General features: G+C 41.1%; 2 protein-coding genes across 8 annotated transcripts in view; one reads left to right on the top strand and one right to left on the bottom strand.

The window, feature by feature from the left end:
* The window catches only part of LOC132352257 (phosphatidylinositol 3,4,5-trisphosphate 3-phosphatase TPTE2-like), a 48463-nt gene extending 39614 nt beyond the window's left edge, over positions 1–8849 (top strand). For all 3 annotated transcript variants that reach the window (XM_059902594.1, XM_059902593.1, XM_059902592.1), the window contains 3 exons: positions 3546–3641; positions 4934–5004; positions 8708–8849. In XM_059902594.1, coding sequence (XP_059758577.1) covers positions 3546–3641; positions 4934–5004; positions 8708–8816 — 276 coding nt within the window. In that variant the 3' untranslated portion in view covers positions 8817–8849. The remainder of the gene's footprint in view (positions 1–3545; positions 3642–4933; positions 5005–8707) is intronic.
* Positions 5318–20703, bottom strand: part of SLC25A15 (solute carrier family 25 member 15) — a 37714-nt gene continuing 22328 nt past the window's right edge. Inside the window, exons 6-9 of one of the 5 annotated variants that reach the window (XR_009498640.1) lie at positions 14762–14920; positions 12934–13089; positions 7444–7571; positions 5318–7358 (exon numbers count right to left, since the gene is read on the bottom strand). Coding sequence is in view for 4 of the 5 variants with exons in the window: in XM_059902589.1 (XP_059758572.1) it covers positions 12965–13089; positions 14762–14920 (284 nt within the window). In the remaining variant the exon portion in view is untranslated. Of the gene's footprint in view, positions 7572–9128; positions 10152–10508; positions 13090–14761; positions 14921–20703 lie in introns of those variants that run through there. The other 4 variants (XM_059902589.1, XM_059902590.1, XM_059902591.1 and 1 more) reach the window with 4 other exon arrangements.

The following is a 20703-nucleotide window of genomic DNA, read 5'->3' as shown; positions in this document are numbered from 1 at the left end:
AATTGCCTTTTTTTTTTTTTTTTTAAATGTTGAGTTGTAGGAGCTGCTTATATATTTTGGATATTAACCCCTTATCAGTCATGTCATTTACAAATATTTTTCCCCATTCAGTAGGTTGTCTCTTCATTTTGTCAATGGTTTCCATTGCTATGCAAAAGCTTATACACTTAATTAGGTCCCATTTATTTATTTTTGCTTTTGTTTCCTTTGATTTAGGAGACAGATCCAAAGAATTATTGCTATAATTTACATCAAAGAGTGTTCTGCCTATGTTTTCCTCTAGGAGTTTTATAGTATCCAGTCTTACATTTAGGTCTTTAATCCATTTTGAGTTTTTGTACATGGTGTTAGAGAATGTTCTTTTACATGTAGCTGTCCTACAGCCTTTGTTTTAAAGTCTATTTTGTATAATATAAGTATTGCTACCCCAAATTTTTGTTTCTATTTGCATGGAATATCTTTTTGTATCCCTTCACTTTCAGTTTGTGTGTGTCTTTAGATCTGAAGTGAATCTCTTGTAGGCAGCATATAGATGGGTCTTGTTTTTTTTTTTAATCCATCAGTCACCCTATGTCTTTTGATTGAAGAATTTACATTTAAAGTGATAATTGATAGGTTGTACTAAATACCATTTTGTTAATTATTTCCTGGTTGTTTTTGCAGTTCTTCTATGTTCCTTCTTCTCTTGCTCTCTTCTTTTGGAATTTGATGCCTTTCTTTAGCATTATGTTTGAATTCCTTTTTCTAATTTTTCTCAATATTAGGTTTTTGGTTTGTGGTTAATTTACGGTTCGTGTATAGAAGCCTATGTGTATAGCAGTCTATTTTAAGTTGATTACTTAAGTTCAAATCATTCTAAAAACACTACATTTTTACTCCCCCCACTCCACGTTTTATGTTTTTGATACATTTTACATCTTTTGATTTTGTATACCTACTAATTATTGTAGTTGTAGTTGATTTTACAACTTTTCTCTTTAAACCTTATATAACCTTTGTAAGTGGTTGATCCACTGCCTTTACTATACGTTTGCTTTTACTAGGGAGATTTTTCCTTTTACATATTTTCTGATTTTTAGTAATGGCCTTTTCTTTTTTGCTTAAAGAAGTCCTTTTAACATTTCTTGTACGACTGGTTCAGTGGTGAACTCCTGTAGATTCTGCTTGTCAGGGAAACTATTGCTCCTTCAATTCTGAACAATAACCTTGCCAGATAGAGTATTCTTGTGGTTATAAGTTTTTCCCTCTCAGTACTTTGAATACATTGTGCCACTCACTTATGGCCTGTAAAGTTTCTGCTGAAAAATCAGCTGACAGTCTTATGGGGATTCCCTTGTACATAACTAGTTGTTTTTCCATTCTTTTGCACCTAATATGCTCTTGATTCCATCTACTGTATTGTTCCTTTCAGTTATTGTATTCTTCAGCTCTGATTGGTTCTTTTTTATATCTCTTTGTTGAAGTTCTCACTGTGTTCATTCTTCTTCCAAGTCTGGTGAGTATCTTTATGGGTATTACTTTGAACACTTTACCAGGTTGATTACTTATGTCCATTTCGTTGGTTCTTTTCCTGAAGTTTTGTCTTGTTCTTTCATTTGGAGCATATTCCTGTCTCCTCATTTGTTTCTGTGTATTAGGTAGATTAGCTACATCTTCTGGTTTTGAAGAAGTGGCCTTATGTAGAAGGTTTCCTGTAGGGCCCAGGAGAGCAATCTCTGCTAGTCACCAGAGCCAGGGATGTTTTCTTTGTGGGCTGCATGTGCCCCCTCCTGTTGTACGGTGCCACAGTTGCTGCAGTCACGCTAGTGGAAGGGGCTGGCCCCCAAGCCAGCTGCCTGTGTGGCCTGGCCACAGCTGCTGCGCATTCACTGGTGGGCAAGGCTGGCCCCAGTGTGGCTGGTTGTGGGGCCCAACCACAACAGTTGTAGGTACAATTGTGAGTGGGGTTGGCCGCCAGGGTGGGAGCTTCTTTGGGCTCCCACCCTGAGAGGAGGGAGACTATAACCAGCCAAGGACCCCCACTGGACATGGCAGGGTGGCTGCCAGCTGGGAGGAGCTGCTTTGGGCACAGCAGGTCTGCAGGGGAATGCTGGGGTCGGGGTGAGCAGTGTTAGCAAGGTAGATGGCAAATGTTTTGAAATGGCACCTGCCAGCACTGGGCCAGCCTAGGTAGAGGGAGAATTTTTTTAAATGATGCCTGCCAGCACTTTGTTCCCCAGAGGCAGTTTCTTCCCCCCTTTGGCACTCACCCTAAAGTTAGTTAATGAATGTACTTCACATATAGCCTGGGCACTTTGCAAAGTGCTGCCTCTGTCCTGGGACTCAAAGTGAGTGAATTTGTGCATGTGCCCTTTAAGAGCAGAGTCTTGGTTTCCTACAGCTCTCCTGCTCTCCTGGATACAAGCCCTGCTGGTTTTCAAAACCAGATGTTGTTATGGGGGCTTATCTTCCTGGTGCAGGTCCCCAGGGCTGGGGTGCCTGATGTGGGGCTCGAACCCCTCTCTCCTTAGGGAGAACCTCCATGTTTGTGAGGTCCCCTCCCACTTGTGGGTAGCCGTGTTGGGGGTATGGGTCCTGATGAGACCACATCTCTGCCCTCCTGTCTCAATGTGTTTTTTTCTTTATATCCTTAGTTGTAGGAGAGCTGTTCTGCTAGTCTTCAGGTCATTCTGAGAGAGAGTTGTTGCACGTGTAGTTGTAGTTGTGGAGTGTCCGTGGGAGCATCTTCCTACTCCACCATCTTGATCCCACCTCAGTGCTCCTCTTCATTTATACAAATCCTTCCATGCCCATCTCAGTTTCTACCTCCTCGGTGACACTTTCTCATTCTACGCCTCCTGTTAGCCTCCCTGAAGCACAGAACAGCACCCTTAGTCTTCATCATACAGCTTAACACGTAGTTCTATGCTATTCTGCTATTGTTCCTGATGTGTTTTACTCCCTGAAGCATCAACGGAGTCTTCACTTTCTTTTGTATTTTTCACAGGGCCTAGCATAGACCTTTCTCACTGTGGGTGTCATTATCATACAAGGGTGTAACTGTAACAAATAATCAGTATAGCTTCAAAGTCGTTCATTGCAGAAACTTGGCCTACCTTTGGCCACTCCATCCAGCAGTCTGCTACAAACAAGGCCTATGATCCCATCAGCAAACACATTTTTGATAAAATGTGAGCAACTAGGCATTGCTTTTTAAATATGCATACTAGCTTTAAAATTGAGCTTATGTATTCCCAACATATGAAAATTAGGTGACACACATTCATCACTAATGTTTACTTGGTTAAAGTCTAATAGAAAATTGAATACTTTCCTTTTCAAGTGTTCCACCATAACCCTTAACCACGATGGCCTGTTAAAAATGTTAACAAACAGTATTGCAACTTTATAGAAATAAATATTAACATTTATACATGTAGTCATTGGGCTATGAGACCAAGAGTACTTGATTAAATATAAGAAGCCTCAATAAGTGAACATGAACTTCACTGTTGTCTCATTATCAGTTAGGTTTATAATTCTGAATACCATGTGTTCATCCACAGATAGTTCATGATGCTGAAACAGACAGAGTAATAATTAATCTATCCAACTGTCCACCTCTGTATGATGAGGTAAAAGTGAAATTTCTCTCTTCTTCGGTGAGTAATCAAGAAACAATCTATGCTGCTAATCTTGTCTAGTCTTCTGAATGATTCTGGTTTGGGATTTCCTTTGCTACAATTCCCTACAAGGGAGATGACAAGAGATGTCAACCCCTAGTCAGGGATGGGGAGACAAAACAAGTCAGATTTCTATATCGAATTTTTTTTAAAAAAAGAAAACATGTAATTAAATATATTTTTGCTCATTTGTTTTCTAAATTGTATACAATTTGCATGTATTAATTTTCAAATAAGAAAAAAATACAAAAACCCAGATGTTAAAAAAAAAGAAACCCAAGGTATAAACTACATAGCAGCGATCATATTTTTGGTTTGTATCTTTAAAACACATTGCTCCCCATAACTTATAAAATATGTTAAAGTGAGGGGGATTTTGCTTTCCTCTCAATGGATGTATAATTCATTTAAAATAGTATATTTAATCCAATATTTATAAAAAATATCTGCCATTGTCATTACAGTATAATTTATGCTGACCAGTTATCAAATGTATGTCTGATTATTCTGTATATAGCAAATTTCTAAGCCCCAGTAGTTTTTTTCCTATTAAATCATCAACCAGAACTGCCAACACGTAACTGTGTTTGCTCAATTTAAAGCTTATTTCCTGTGCCCGCCTGCATCCCCTGCTTGCTCCCTGTTGGCGGAGAATTTACTAAGTTTGAAATGGTACATGTGTCGAAGCAAGTGGCCAGGATAGCTCCCCGTGAATAATGGAGCCAGTCTGAATTCTCTAAATCAGTGGTCTCTAAGCAGAAGCACTGGGGTAGGGACACTAGCCAAGGGCATGTTGGTGATATCTGGCCTTTGTGATTGTCAAGGGTCATGAGATGAAAGCACTTTCAGGAATCTTAGATATTTCTATCATCATCAATCGTGGTTAATTATCCAATGTAGCTGCTCCTTGTAGGAACGGATGATATATTGGGGCAGAAATAGACATAGGTCCTTAGTAGATTCTGTTTAGCACTGTCCAAACCAGATTAAAAGACCAGTGTCTAAATTTATAAATATCTATCATAGAGAAAATACATATCCTTGAAAATTTTGTTAGAAATGGCGAGAGAAAGGAACAGCAATCTCTCAAAGTCTGTCTTGGTGTCTTGAGTATAATGTTGACGGTAAGTCCTGCATATTCAATAGCTACAGTTATTTGATGAACGTACAGATTAATAAAGGAAGGAATTTTAATCCCTTTGGAAAGATTATTTTTCACAGTAAAATGGATACTAAGAACTAATTGTTTTTTTTTAACCATGTCTTTTTAGGACCTTCCTAAATACTATGATGACTGTCCATTTTTCTTTTGGTTCCATACATCTTTTATACAAAATAACAGGTATGGCTATGGTATAATCCAGTAGAAACAGCTTAGTCTCGAATGTCTATGTAAGAGGTAATGACAAGTCTTTTGCTAATTGCCATAAGCCCAATTTATAGAAACCAAAAAATCCTTGAGTCACCTTTCTTCATTGCCTTCCTTATTGTGATCTGGTTATTTAAAAAATATGGCTTTTTTTTTTAACATCTTTATTGGAGTATAATTGTTTTACAATGTTGTGTTTCTGTTGTACAACAAAGTGAATCAGCCATATGTATACATATGTCCCCATATTCCCTCCCTCTTGAGCCTCCCTCCCACGCTCCCTATCCCACCCCTCTAGGTGGTCACAAAGCACCGAGCTGATCTCCCTGTGCTATGTGGCTGCTTCCCACTAGCTAGCTATTTTACATCTGGTAGTGTATACAAGTCCATGCCACTCTCTCACTTCTTCCCAGCTTACCCTTCCCCCTCCCCATGTCCTCAAGTCCATTCTCTATGTCTGTGTCTTTATTCCTGCCCTGTCCCTAGGTTCTTCATGACCTTTTTTTCTTCTTCTTAGATTCCAAATCTATGTGTTAGCATACAGCATTTGTTTTTCTCTTTCTGACTTACTTCACTCTGTATGACAGACTCTAGGTCCATCCACCTCACTACAAATAACTCAATTTCGTTTCTTTTTATGGCTGAGTAATATTCCATTGTATATATGTGCCACTCTTCTTTATCCATTCATCTGTTGATGGACACTTAGGTTGCTTCCACGTCCTGGCTATTGTAAATAGTGCTGCAATGAACATTGTGGTACATGACTCTTTTTGAATTATGGTTTTCTCAGGGTATATGCCCAGTAGTGGGATTGCTGGGCCATATAGTAGTTCTATTTTTAGTTTTTTAAGGAACCTCCATACTGTTCTCCATAGTGGCTGTATCAATTTACATTCCCACCAACAGTGCAAGAGGGTTCCCTTTTCACCACACCCTCTCCAGCATTTGTTGTTTGTAGATTTTTTGATGATGGCCATTCTGACTGGTGTGAGGTGATACCTCACTGTAGTTTTGATTTGCATTTCTCTAATGATTAGTGATGCTAAGCATTCTTTCATGTGTTTGTTGGCAATCTGTATATCTTCTTTGGAGAAATCTCTTTTTAGGTCTTCTGTGCATTTTTGGATTGGGTTTTTTTGATATTGAGCTTCATTTTTCATATTGAGCTTGTATATTTTGGAGATTAATCGTTTGCCAGCTGCTTTGTTTGCAAATATTTTCTCCCATTCTGAGGGTTGTCTTTTCATCTTGTTTATGGTTTCCTTTGCTGTGCAAAAGCTTTAAAGTTTCATTAGGTTCCATTTGTTTATTTTTGTTTTTATTTCCCTTACTCTAGGAGGTGGGTCAAAAAGGATCTTGCTGTGATGTATGTGTTTTCCTCTAAGAGTTTTTTAGTGTCTGGCCTTATATTTAGGTCTTTAATCAATTTTGAGTTTATTTTTGTTTATGGTGTTAGGAAGTGTTCTAATTGCATTCTTTTACATGTAGCTGTCCAGTTTTCCCACCACCACTTATTGAAGAGGCTGTCTTTTCTCCATTGTATATTCTTGCCTCCTTTATCAAAGGTAAGGTGACCATATGTGCGTGGGTTTATCTCTGAGCTTTCTATCCTGTTCCATTGATCTATATTTCTGTTTTTGTGCCAGTACCATACTGTATTGATTACTGTAGCTTTGTAGTATAGTCTGAAGTCAGGGAGCCTGATTCCTCCAGCTCCGTTTTTATTTCTCAAGATGGCTTTGGCTATTCGGAGTCTTTTGTGTTTCCATACAAATTGTGAAATTTTTTGTTCTAGTTTTGTGAAAAATGCCATTGGTAGTTTGATAATTGCATTGAATCTGTAGATTGCTTTGGGTAGTATACTCATTTTCACAATGTTGATTCTTCCATTCCAAAAACATGGTATATCTCTCCATCTGTTTGTATCCTCTTTAATTTCTTTCATCAGTGTCTTATATTTTTCTGCATACAGGTCTTTTGTCTCCTTAGGTAGGTTTATCCCTGGGTATTTTATTCTTTTTGTTGCAGTGGTGAATGGGAGTGTTTCCTTAATTTCTCTTTCAAATTTTTCATCATTAGTGTATAGGAATCAAGACATTGCTGTGCATTAATTTTGTATCCTGCTACTTTACCGAATTCATTGATTAGCTCTAGTAGTTTTCTGGTAGCATCTTTAGGATTCTCAGTGTATAGTATCATGTCATCTGCAAATAGTGACAGTTTTACTTCTTTTCCAATTTGGATTCCTTTTCTTCTCTGATTGTAAAAATATGGCTATTCTTGAGACCCACTGTTGCATTATCCTCAAGGTCCATGCCATAGGACTGCGTTATAAAACATACTATAAGCAGATCTTGAGTGTGGCAACAGATCCCTCCCATGAAAGTTTAATATCAGTTTGTTCAGTACCTTGAATATGGCAGGTCCTCAGTATGTGTTGATTTACTGATGACTGACCAACACCAAATTCTATGCCACAGGAAGGTGTCATCCAGGGAGGCTCCAGCTAGTTTAAAAGCTAGTTGACACACTTACATCTAGGGCAGAAGTTACAAGACACAGTAAGTATCAGTAAAGACAGCTTTTAAAAAATCATTAAGTCTCCCATTTAAAACTGGTTTTCTTACAACTAAACTGGATAATCTATTTTTAAAAAGTAATTGATTTGAAGAGTATTCCAAAGAACCTCTATCATATCTGAAACTCATTCCTAAATCTAGAAGTTCTCCACGTCTTCTATTCTGTGGTGCTGAAAATTTGAGATTGGTATCACCATACCATTCAATACAAAAGGAAAGGTAATATTCAAAAAATCATACAGAGGAGTTTTGAAGAAGTGGTTATGATTGTACGTGGCATGAATTGACAGTTCCCATGACGTACAATCCTAGCCTTTTCTTCAAATGTAGACTGCATCTAATCCCACCTCAAGTCCACTAAGGTGATAGTAAATAAAAACCTGGCCTAAACACCTACAATGCACACACATTTAGTGGATATTGATAGAGTGAACTTTGGATTTGATGGAACATTTTTACCAATTTTTTCCCCTGGATGTATACAGACAGAAAACTTCGACTTATAACATGAGCAAAGTCCCTCAAATAGACATCTAGGTGGAACTTCATTTGGTACTACTTCTCAAAAGTGGTTCTTGCTAAAGGGCACAGTTTTTTCCTTTAAAACACCATGTTCATACTAGAGAAGCAACAAGCTAGATCACTTTTCTCCTCATTTTATAGTTTCTGAAGATTTAACGTGTGAATTTCTATACTCCTTGGTAAAGCTGTTTTTATTATGAGACTTAATTTACCCAAAATGCCAACTTCATCATTTAAAAGACACTTGTTATTACTGGGTTTTAATACACATCTAGTCTGATTTATCACATATAGAAATTTATTTTATTAAATGCAGATGTTAATTCCATAAAAGGCAATATTAAAAGGATCAGTGACACGTTGTTACTGAAGGTCATGATATTTTTGTGTCTTAAGAGAGAAAGTGGGAGAGCTGGTCTTTGAAAGCTAATTAGATGCAGAGGAGGGGTCAAGACTGATGGTGGCCAGCAAGGCTTTTTTTTTTTTAAAAGCTCTAACAAGGGTGTCCTACAGCATGGCTTTTCTGTTAGCCCTAGAATAAAATGTAATCTTTTTTTTTTTTTCTATTCAAGGCTTTATCTTTCAAGAAGTGAATTGGATAATCCCCACAAACCAAAAGCATGGAAAATTTACCGTCCAGAGTTTGCAGTCGAGGTATATTTTGATGACGTTAAGTTGTAGCTGGTATCTGATTAAGTGTAGCTCCCCTTCTAGGCTAGAATCATGTTCTTCCCAATCCTTGCTACCTATTTATATCTTTTAAACCTATTTCCTTGCTGATATATTTACATATATATACATATGTTCTTGAGAACTGTATTAAATATATACAAGGGAGAATGCCAATGGCAATAGTTTTTTTTTGAAAGAATATATGTCACAGTTTTCATTTGTATTGAGATCAATTTGAAACAGTACACGGGAACATTAGTTATCACTTAAGAACTCAGAAATAAAACTTTCCTATCAAAATAACATTTAAAAATTGTGATTGTCCCCCAACACTGTGGGTTTATTTTATTTACTTATGTATTTTTGGACAAGTATTCATTCCCTGCTTTGTTTTACATTTGTAATTTCAGATTTGTTAGAAAAGTAATTTCTAATTCCTTCTTCTACTTGATTTACAAACTATTAACAAGCATCAGAATGGCAGCAAAGATCATTTTAAAACCCATCACCCCTGCTCACAACCAGCTTCACCTAAGCTTAGGGAACTCTGAAGTAAGGTCAAGTTTTCATTATAGACACTGGTTAGTCCTGTGTCCACAGGGAATCATTTTCTCTTTGGTACCAGGTGCTACTTTATTCTAAGTACTTTCACTGCCACTATCTTAAGGCCATAACTTTCTTTGAAAACAGTTCTATGTTGGCTTTACTATTTGAATGATTTTCCTTTTATTGGCAAGGCTCTCAACAATCTAACCCAAGCTGAATTGATCAGGAAATGAAAAGTAGCAAATGATAACCAGCGCCTCTGCTAAAACACAGACTACTCGTTCCTGAAAAACCCTGCACTTTGCAAAAAGCACACGATAAAAAAATAGGGTTTGGGGGGTTGGGACAGACCATTCCAACTAAGCAGTGTTGTAACAGTGCACTAACCACTGGCCACTTGGGTTGGCAGCCCCAGGAGGTCTGGAGGTTGCCACAGTCAGTACTTTTTAAGGGAAACTAGAGCAACACTTTATAGAGAAGGGTTGGTGGGTGCCGGCCTAGCAGGGACGGGAAGAGAGCCCCGAGCCGCCAGCGTGGTGGTGTGGAAGGCCACGCAGATGCTTCTCACCCCCTCAAAATAGCCCCCCAAAAGCGCAGCTGCAAAGGTTATTCTACTCGCCTTAATCTGACTCCCCTTAGAGGAAGAGCTCTTGGAGACACAGCCTTTCAAACTCCTTCCATGTTATGACTACATTATTCCCTGTAATTTGGGTTACAGAAACGTACTGTGGCAGCCCAGGTTATTTCCTTTAAAATTCCTGCAGCTATAATCCGTGGAGGGCAGATCAGCGGGCAGGCCTAGGTGAATGGGAAAAAAAAGTGAGGAGTAAGAAAGATCTACCTTTAACACTGGCAAAAGTTGGGAAATCCCAGTTTTTCAGAATCTTGCTTTTTGAAATAAAGGAAATTACAGTTGGGGGTTTCTCTTCCCTAGCCCTCCAAAATGGATGAAAATTTCTGGCAATTATGAGCTGTCACACTATTCTGCTTTTGCTCATAAAGAGAACTTGTTCAGGGCCTCCAGCAGGGCTGCTTTCCTAGAACCCAGTGCAAATAATTCGTTAAACAACTTGAGAAACTTAGATCATAATATATCAGAACGATATTGGTTTTCTTGAATAGAATTTACTGACCTGGAACAGAACTATCCAAAACTTGATAGCAAGAAGTTTATTTTAAAAAATAGAATGGCATCCTGCCAAATCAGTCACATCACATACACAGCCTGGTGGAGGGAGAGTAATTCTAGTGGGCCATGTTTCATAACTGCAGTGTATATAGAATATGTATTTATATCAGTAGTTGTTATTTTACATCAGGAATCTTGCTGACAAAACAATGCTTGTTGCAATAAAACCATCACCTTGAAATATCACCATACATAACTCAAACATTCCTGACAGTTGGTTCTTAGCACGTAAAGTACTTAAATCATATAGTCAACTATTAGGCAAATAATTTAATGAGAGAACACGAGAATTTCTTTAAACACAGTATTTCAAGTTACTCTATTTTTGTCTGGAGTACAGATCTGAAATGGTACAAATTGTACCCACATACTGAACCATGAATTAAGCAAATAGAATGAAACGTAAAAAAAACCAACTCTGTCTTAAGTTTCCATTCATTACTCCCACTCACTCTTACTTGCCTCAGACAGTTTCTGTTGAAGATATTCAGTTAAATCTTTACAGGACAACACGTGAGAAGACTTACTGCCAACAGGGCTTAGACAACAGGGGCCTGGTGGGCTCTGGAGCAGGTCACTTCCTGGGGGAAGCCAGTCCCATTTGCTATTTTTGCTTCAATCCAGGCCTGTTCAGAAGCAGCACCACTCAGTAGCTACTGACCATTTAAGTACGGACAAAAGTAAGGGAGAAAAACTGCTTTTCAAGAAAAGGCAAACGGAAGACCAGGCATAGCTCTGGAGCCCATCGGGCACAACACCGGGCATCCCCCCTCCGCTAAACGTCTGCCAGCAGCTGGCCTTCCTGACCCTCTCTGGCTTCTGGCTGGAGTCACCACCGAGGCTGCAGGGAGAACAAAAACTTGTGGAAACTGGAGGTCTCACACAACGCTTCCGTCCTGCCGACAGGGGCGGACATACCAGTGTGGATCATTATTAACACATCAGCCGCAGGGGCGGATTAACAACTCTTTATTAGAGGCCTGGGTGGTCTCGGAGCAGCACAGGATGAGGAGGCTTACTTCTCTGGTGACGACAAGGGCTCCCGTAAACCAGACGGCCAGAGAACAGCTGCCCTCCCCAAGTCTATGGGAATCAGATGAACTGGGGTTTGTTATTAGTGCATACATACGACATAGTTTAATAAAATTACCTTTGCTTCATTGATTCATTAAGTCTCACCCCAGAGACCACATCACTGAAATTCACGACAGCCAGTACCCCATGTTAAAGGCTCCAGCATGGCAAGGAGTGAGGGATCCCGAGACAAACTTCAGCCTGGGTCAGCCCTGACACCACTCACGGGGCACGCAAGCACGACACTCTGGTTCCCTCTGAAAGGAGACCGCTTTGCCCACAAGCACCACCACTCTGGCCCCAGACGGGGAGCCAGGGCCGCTCTTGGCTTTGGCACTCTGCCAATCGGAAGCCCTTCCAGGGAGTAGAGGCAAGGAGGGTGTGGTCCAAAGTCGATCAGCAGCCCATAGATGGTCCGACAGACTTCTCTGGAATCCCGCCCAGGCCAGGACACAGAGGCAGAGGCTCAGGGCAGCTGTCAGCCAGTCTTCACAAAGCACCCCAGGCCCCTCCTCTCAGCCCCTTCCCTGAGCTCAAGCCCAGCAGGGAGGAGCTCCTCGGGAGAGGAGGAGGGGCTGGCACAGGCGAGGGCCGTGCTGCTTCCTTCCCAAAGGCTCTAGGCCACACCCAACAATATGTCCGAGCGTGGAATGTGATCCCGCCTGGAAGAAGATGGATGGCACTGTTTCCACAGAGGAGCATCTTGGGAAAATCCAGGATGCTTACTCTGAAACTTAAATCAAGAACACGGAAGCCACACCAGTATGCAGGTATATTCTCCTCTTTAGAATCGAGATGGACGTCTTAGTTTTCAAGCACCACAGGAAAACTTTTTAAAAACTTTAACCACTTATTATAGGGTACGTGCTAAGCAGATTTTAAAAGAGACCCACATCTAGAATGGATTAAGCATTTATAACCATCCTCATGAAACATGGTTACCTCTGGTTTTTTCTAGTGAGATCTGAGATGAAACATGGAACTAAACTGTGCTTCACTCACGACACAGAACCATCTAAACTGCATGTACACATACAGGTTTATGCAAAAGCCCTTGATATAGCTCTACTTAGCCTTTCAGATTAGGTACCTAGGGCCAGCAGCCCACCCTGTATGTCCCACCAAGGACAAGAGCAGCAACTTTTCCATTTCAATACAATTATGGGCAGAAATTATATAGTATAAAAGAGAAGCTCTTCTATAAAGTTTAAGGTATAAGGTAGAAAAATGGAAGACAAAAAAAATTCCCACAAAATCAAACAATTCCACATTGGTCTTGTAGTCTTTGAAACCCTGAGAACCGCAGTCCTCAAACACCTTCGCTCGGGTCAAGGCTCGCCAGAGCGCTTCAGTGCGCTTCCAACTGGCTCATCATCAACCTCCGGCTGTACTCATAGGCCAGAAAGAGTGCCCCGTTGGCGGGGAACGCGCGAATCATGGTAGGTTTCAGTCCAGAATATAAGGCCGTTATTCCTAGAAAACAAAAGGGTGACCAAAGACTGAGCTCCCCCTCCTTGGAAATATCCCATGAAGCCACACAGCACAGATATTTTTACAGTTACAAATCCAGACAATAGCGCTAAAAGCCAGCAGTGATGGGACAGGTTTCCCTGGGCTACTGGAACTAGACAGACTAGTAGAAACAAGGGCAAGGGCAGGTCTCCCGGCAAAGCTGGCGAGGCTCAGGGAACAGTCACCAATCCCGTGCCTGTTCACTCCTGGTAAATGGATCAGGCAGAGCAGGGGGCCTCACATGGGCAGACAGAAGGCAACCACAGGGCCACAGACAGCAGCAACGTTGCAGCTTCACCTGGCGGGTGAGGACCACGAGGCACTGGGCCAGAAGACAGAGCACTGACATTGACATCGAAGACCTGTTTCTGGTATTAGCACTGCCCAAGGCCGTTCTGAAGATCCAGGCAGATAAGGGAGGTGTAAGTACTTTGTAAAACTATAAAGTGTAATGCAAATTTAAAAGGGGTTACTATTAGTAATATACAAGATGTCTGTGCTCTATTTGGGGTTAAATCAGTTTCTGCATACTGTTACTGTGCTCGCTTGCTCTTAAAATCAAGACAGAAAAGTGCACATCCAAGTTTTAAGACGTATAGTGGATGCTGGAAGGACAAGCCTTTACTCACTAGTGGCATAAAATTGGCTTTATACAAACACTACTTTAAAAGTCTTTATCCGCCTGTATAACTAAAAACTGATAGCAAATCACCTTCAGAAATTGCTTAGTGCCTTTCTCATTGCAGAAGTCTTATCATTAAGGATGTACATTCTTTTAAATGCCTTAGTGATACGCTGTTAGAGCTCATCTCCTGATGATATTGTTTAAAACAAGTGGTGCAGGACTTCCCCAGTGGTCCAGTGGTTAAGACTCCACACTTCCACTGCAGGGGGAATGGGTTGGATCCCTGGTTGGGGAAGTTTCACACGCCGCAGAGTGCAGCCAAAAAAAAAAAAAGTGGTGCTAACTCTGAAACATTTGTCCTCGTAGACAAAACACATACTTTAAAAATTCCCACCAGGCTATTTAGAAACAAAATCCTGGCCCAAAGGTTAGGAATCAGAGCTTTAAACACTCTTGAGGGGACTTCCCTGGTGGTGCAGTGGTTAAGAATTTGCCTGCCAATGCAGGGGACCTGGGTTCGATCCCTGGTCCAGGAAGATCCCACATGCCGCGGAGCAACTAAGCCCGTGCGCCACAACTACTGAGCCTGCACTCTAGAGCCCCCAAGCCACAACTACTGAGCCCGCGAGCCACAACTACTGAAACCCATGTGCCTAGAGCCTGTGCTCCGCAACAAGAGAAGCCACCGCCATGAGAAGCCCGCGCACCGCAACGAAGAGTAGCCCCCACTCACTGCAACTAGAGAAAGCCCACGCGCAGCAACAAAGACTCAACACAGCAAAAAATAAAATAAATAAATAAATAAACAAACAAACATTCTTGAGAATAGTGAAGTAAGCTAAAGAAAGGGGTCTGGAAACAAATCCACAAATGTGAATTACATACCCTGTTAGAAAAGTGAGGCGGTGGAAGAGAGCGATTACCCATCTGATCAACCTCGACGAGACTAGCAGCCAAATGACCACTCTCTATACGTACCTCCTCTGTTTCAGCAATTGGCAGACTCACCTTCATTTTTCACGATGCTTATAAAAGTTCCAATAAATCCTGCCTGTTTTCCAGACATGGAGAGAACTTGAATTCTGGATTTGATACAATCCACTGGGTAAACAGCAAGCCAGAGGCAGATTCCACCAAATCCACCACTTAACATCAAAGGGACAGGGCCTAGAGAAGAAAATGAGCAAACAGTATTTTGTCTCAAGAACAGCTGATGGGATATTTCCAGAGGTCAATGTAGTAGTAGCTGCAGGTAGGTGCAAATACAAACACTAAAGCTGTGGAACACAGTTCCCTGGGGCAACTGCCAAAATGTCTAATAGCACAGGTTCTGTGTGGTAGCCTGGGGCTGTCCCTCATGACTCCAGGACAAGAGACAGCCCTAGTGAGGGTCAGATTTAGGCTGGTCTCTGTGGCCCTCCTGCCCCGTCCTCCAGAGGCCTGACCCCCCAAGAACCAGCAGGCCCCTGGCACCATGGCAACGCCCTACCATGAGGAGTGAGAACAGAGGCCACTGAAACACAGGCTGCATCTTTTTCAACTTTCTCTTAAGTATTTTAATATATTAATGTCCCACAGCCCTGATTCTTCCTTTGCCATGAAAAAGCAAAGTTATTAAACATAATAGTTAAGCCTGGGAGCTTGACTATCCCCAGAATAGGTCCAAAACACTGAAGGGAGGTATTAAAGAAAAAAGTAATCACTCATGTGAGCCAAACATTGATACAGTTGTGTCAAGCAGTTAATTAGGATAAACTAGAAGTACACTTCTCACTGCTCTCAAAACACTATCAAGATTTATTACTAAACTTAAGCTTATTGCAAGATGATTTATAGGTGATTTCCCCATTTGTTGGTGATATCCTACAGGGAAAATAATGTCTGTATTCTCCCCTAAAATGGACCCAGAGCAAATGAACAAATGTTATTCCAGTAAAAAAGTTTGGGTGGGGGAACCTTCAAGATGGCAGAGGAGTAAAACATGGAGATCACCTTCCTCCCCACAAATACATCAGAAATACATCTACATGTGGAACAACTCCTACAGAACACCTACTGAATGCTGGCAGATGACCTCAGACTTCCCAAAAGGCAAGAAACTCCCTACATACCTGGGTAGGGCAAAAGAAAAAAGAGACAAAAGAATAGGGACGGGACCTTCACCTCTGGGAGGGAGCTGTGAAGGAGGAAAGGTTTCCACACACTAGGAAGCCCCTTCGCGGGCGGAGACTGCGGGGGGCAGAGGGGAAGCTTCGGAGCCACGGAGGAGAGTGCAGCCACAGAGGTGCAGAGGGCAAAGCGGAGAGATTCCCGCACAGAGGATCGGTGCCGACCTGCACTCACCGGCCCGAGAGGCTTGTTGGCTCACCCGCCGGGGCGGGTGGGGGCTCGGAGCTGAGGCTCGAGCTTCGGAGGTCGGATCCCAGGGAGAGGACTGGGGTTGGCTGCGTGAACACAGCCTGAAGGGGCTAGTGCGCCATGGCTAGCTGGGAGGGAGTCCAGGAAAACTCTGGAACTGCCTAAGAGTTAGGAGACCATTGTTTCGTGGTGTGCGAGGAGAGGGGATCCCTTCCCTCTCTGCCCACGGAAGGCAGAGCACCGCCTAAACAAGCTCCAGAGACAGGCACGAGCCATGGCTATCAGCTCAAACACCAGAAATGGGCATGAAACGCTAACGCTGCTGTTGCAGCCACAAGGAGTCCTGTGTGCGAGCACAGGTCACTATCCACACCCCCCAAGGAGCCTGTGCAGCCCTCCACTGCCAGGGTCCTGTGATCCAGGGACAACTTCCCCGGGAGAACACACAGCACACCTCAGGCTGTTGCAACGTCACAATGGGCTCTGCCACCACAGGCTCGCCCCACATTCCAATTATAACTACCGTACCCCTCCCTCCCCCCGGCATGAGTGAGCCAGAGCCCCCCAATCAACCCCTGCTTTAAACCTGTCCTGTCTGGGCGGGAACAGAAGCTTGAGGGCGACCTACACGCAGAGGCGGGGCCAAAACCAAAGCTGAACCCCAGGAGCTGTGCGAACAGAGAAGAGAAAGGGAAGTTCCTCCATGCACCCTCAGGAGCAGCGGATTAAATCTCCACAATCAACTTGATGTACCCTGCATCTGTGGAATACCTGGGTAGACAACAAATCAACCCAAATTGAGGAGGTGGACTTTGGGAGCAACTGTGGACTCGGGGTTCGCTGTCTGACACTGACTTGTTTCTGATTTTTATCTTAGTATAGTTTTTAGTGCTTGTTATCATTGGTGGATTTGTTTATTGGTTTGGTTGCTCTCTTTTTATTACTTTTTAATTTTTTTATTTTAACTATTTTATTTTATTTATTTTTTATTTATTTATTTTTCTTTCTTTTTTTTCCTATCTTTTCTTCTGAGCCATGTGGCTGACAGGGTCTTGGTGCTCTGGCCGGGTGTCAGGCCTTAGCCTCTGAGGTGTGGCAGAGCCGAGTTCAGAACACTGGTCCACCAGAGACCTTCTGGCCCCACGTAATACTGATCAGCAAGAGCTCTCCCAGAGATCTCCATCTCAACACTAAGACCCAGCTCCACCCAACAGCCAGCAAGATCCAGTGCTGGACACCCAATGCCAAACAACTGGCAAGACAGGAACACTACCCCACCCATTAGCAGAGAGCCTGCCTAAAATCATAATAAGTTCACAGACACCACAAAACACACCATCTGACTCGGCCCTGCCCACCAGAAATACAAGATCCAGCCCCACCCATCAGAACACAGGCACCAATGCCCTCCATCAGGAAGCCTACACAAGCCACTGAACCAACCTTACCTACTTGGGGCAGACACCAAAAACAATGGGAACTATGAACCTACAGCCTGCAAAAAGGATACCCCAAACACAGTAAGTTAAATGAAATGAGAAGACAGAGAAATATGCAGCAGATGAAGGAGCAAGGTAAAAAACCACCAAACCAAACAAATGAAGAGGAAATAGACAGTCTACCTGAAAAAGAATTCAGAGTGATGATAGTAAAGATGATCCAAAATCTTGGAAACAGAATGGAGAAAATACAAGAAATGCTTAACAAGGACCTAGAAGAACTAAAAAGCAAACAAACAATGATGAACAACACAATAAATTAAAAGAAAAATTCTCTAGAAGGAATCAACAGCAGAATAACTGAGGCAGAACAACAGCTAAGTGACCTGGAAGATAAAATAGTGGAAATAACTACTGCAGAGCAGAATAAAGAAAAAAGAATGAAAAGAATTGAGGACAGGCTCAGAGACCTCTGGGACAACATTAAACACACGAACATTCGAATATAGGGGTCCCAGAAGAAGAGAAAAAGAAAGGGTCTGAGAAAATATTTGAAGAGATTATAGTTGAAAACTTCCCTAACATGGGAAAGGAAATAGTCAATCAAGTCCAGGAAGCACAAAGAGTCCCATACAGGATAAATCCAAGGAGAAACACTCCTAGACACATATTAATCAAACTATCAAAAATTAAATACAAAGAAAAAATATTAAAAGCAGCAATGGAAAAGTAACAAATAACATACAAGGGAATCCCCATAAGGTTAACAGCTGATCTTTTAGCAGAAACTCTGCAAGCCAGAAGGGAGTGACAGGACATGTTTAAAGTGATGAAACGGAAACACTTAGAACCAAGATTACTCTACCCAGCAAGGATCTCATTCAGATTCAACGGAGAAATTAAAACCTTTACAGACAAGCAAAAGTTAAGAGAATTCAGCACCACCAAACCAGCTCTACAACAAATGCTAAAGGAACTTTTCTAGGCAGGAAACACAAGAGAAGGAAAAATCCTACAAAAACAAACCCAAAACAATTAAGAAAATGGTAATAGGAACATACATATCAATAACTACCTTAAATGTAAATGGATTAAATGCTCCCACCAAAAGACACAGACTGGCTGAATGGATACAAAAACAAGACCCATATATATGCTGTCTACAAGAGACCCACTTCAGACCTAGAGACACATACAGACTGAAAGTGAGGGGATGGAAAAAGATATGCCATGCAAATGGAAATCAAAAGAAAGCTGGAGTAGCAATTCTCATATCAGACAAAATAGACTTTAAAATAAAGACTATTACAAGAGACAAAGAAGGACACTACATAATGATCAAGGGATCGATCCAAGAAGAAGATGTAACAATTGTAAATATTTATGCACCCAACGTAGGAGCACCTCAATACATAAGGCAAATACTAACAGCCATAAAAGGGGAAATCAACAGTAACACAATCATAGTAGGGGAATTTAACACCCCACTTTGACCAATGGACAGATCATCCAAAATGAAAATAAATAAGGAAACACAAGCTTTAAATGATACATTAAACAAGATGGACTTAATTGATATTTATAAGACATTCCATCCAAAAACAACAGAATACACATTCTTCTCAAGTGCTCATGGAACATTCTCCAGGATAGATCATATCTTGGGTCACAAATCAAGCCTTGGTAAATTTAAGAAAATTGAAAACGTATCAAGTATCTTTTCTGACCACAACACTATGAGACTAGATATCAATTACAGGAAAAGATCTGTAAAAAATACAAACACATGGAGGCTAAACAATACACTACTTAATAACCAAGTGATCACTGAAGAAATTAAAGAGGAAATCAAAAAATACCGAGAAACAAATGACAATGGAGACACGACGACCCAAAACCTATGGGATGCAGCAAAAGCAGTTTTAAGAGGGAAGTTTATAGCAATACAATCCTACCTTAAGAAACAGGAAACATCTCAAATAAACAACCTAACCTTGCACCTAAAGCAATTAGAGAAAGAAGAACAAAAAAACCCAAAGTTAGCAGAAGGAAAGAAATCATAAAGATCAGATCAGAAATAAATGAAAAAGAAATGAAGGAAACGATAGCAAAGATCAATAAAACTAAAAGCTGGTTCTCTGAGAAGATAAACAAAATTGATAATCCATTAGCCAGACTCATCAAGAAAAAAAGGGAGAGGACTCAAATCAACAGAGTTAGAAATGAAAAAGGAGAAGTAACAACTGACACTGCAGAAATACATAGGATCATGAGACATTACTACAAGCAACTATATGCCAATAAAATGGACAACCTGGAAGAAATGGACAAATTCTTAGAAAAGCACAACCTTCCAAGACTGAACCAGGAAGAAACAGAAAATATAAACAGACCAATCACAAGCACTGAAATTCAAACTGTGATTACAAATCTTCCAACAAACAAAGCCCAGGACCAGATGGCTTCACAGGTGAATTCTATCAAATATTTAGAGAGGAGCTAACAACTATCCTTCTGAAACTCTTCCAAAATATAGCAGAGGGAGGAACACTCCCAAACTCATTCTATGAGGCCACAATCACCCTGATACCAAAACCAGACAAAGATGTCACAAAAAAAGAAAACTACAGACCAATATCACTGATGAACATAGATGCAAAAATCCTCAACAAAATACTAGCAAACAGAATCCAACAGTGCATTAAAAGGATCATACACCATGATCAAGTGGGGTTTATCCCAGGAACGCAAGGATTCTTCAATATATGCAAATCAATCAATGTGATACACCATATTAACAAACTGAAGGATAAAAACCATATGATGATCTCAACAGATGCAGAAAAAGCTTTTGACAAAATTCAACACCATTTATGATAAAAACTCTCCAGAAAGTAGGCATAGAGGGAACTTACCAAAGGTCATATATGACAAACCCACAGCCAACATCATTCTCAGTGGTGAATACCTGAACCTATTTCCTCTAAGATCAGGAACAAGACAAGGTTGCCCACTCTCACCACTATTACTGAACATAGTTTTGGAAGTTTTAGTCACAGTAATCAGAGAAGAAAAAGAAATAAAAGACATCCAAATCAGAAAAGAAGAAGTAAAACTGTCACTGTTTCCAGATGACATGATACTATACATCGA

Source organism: Balaenoptera ricei, chromosome 18 (assembly GCF_028023285.1).
Source record: "Balaenoptera ricei isolate mBalRic1 chromosome 18, mBalRic1.hap2, whole genome shotgun sequence".
In the NCBI taxonomy this organism is placed as follows: Eukaryota; Metazoa; Chordata; class Mammalia; order Artiodactyla; family Balaenopteridae; genus Balaenoptera; species Balaenoptera ricei.
Note: the sequence above shows the minus strand (reverse complement) of the source record. Positions and strands in the feature narration are given on the sequence as shown.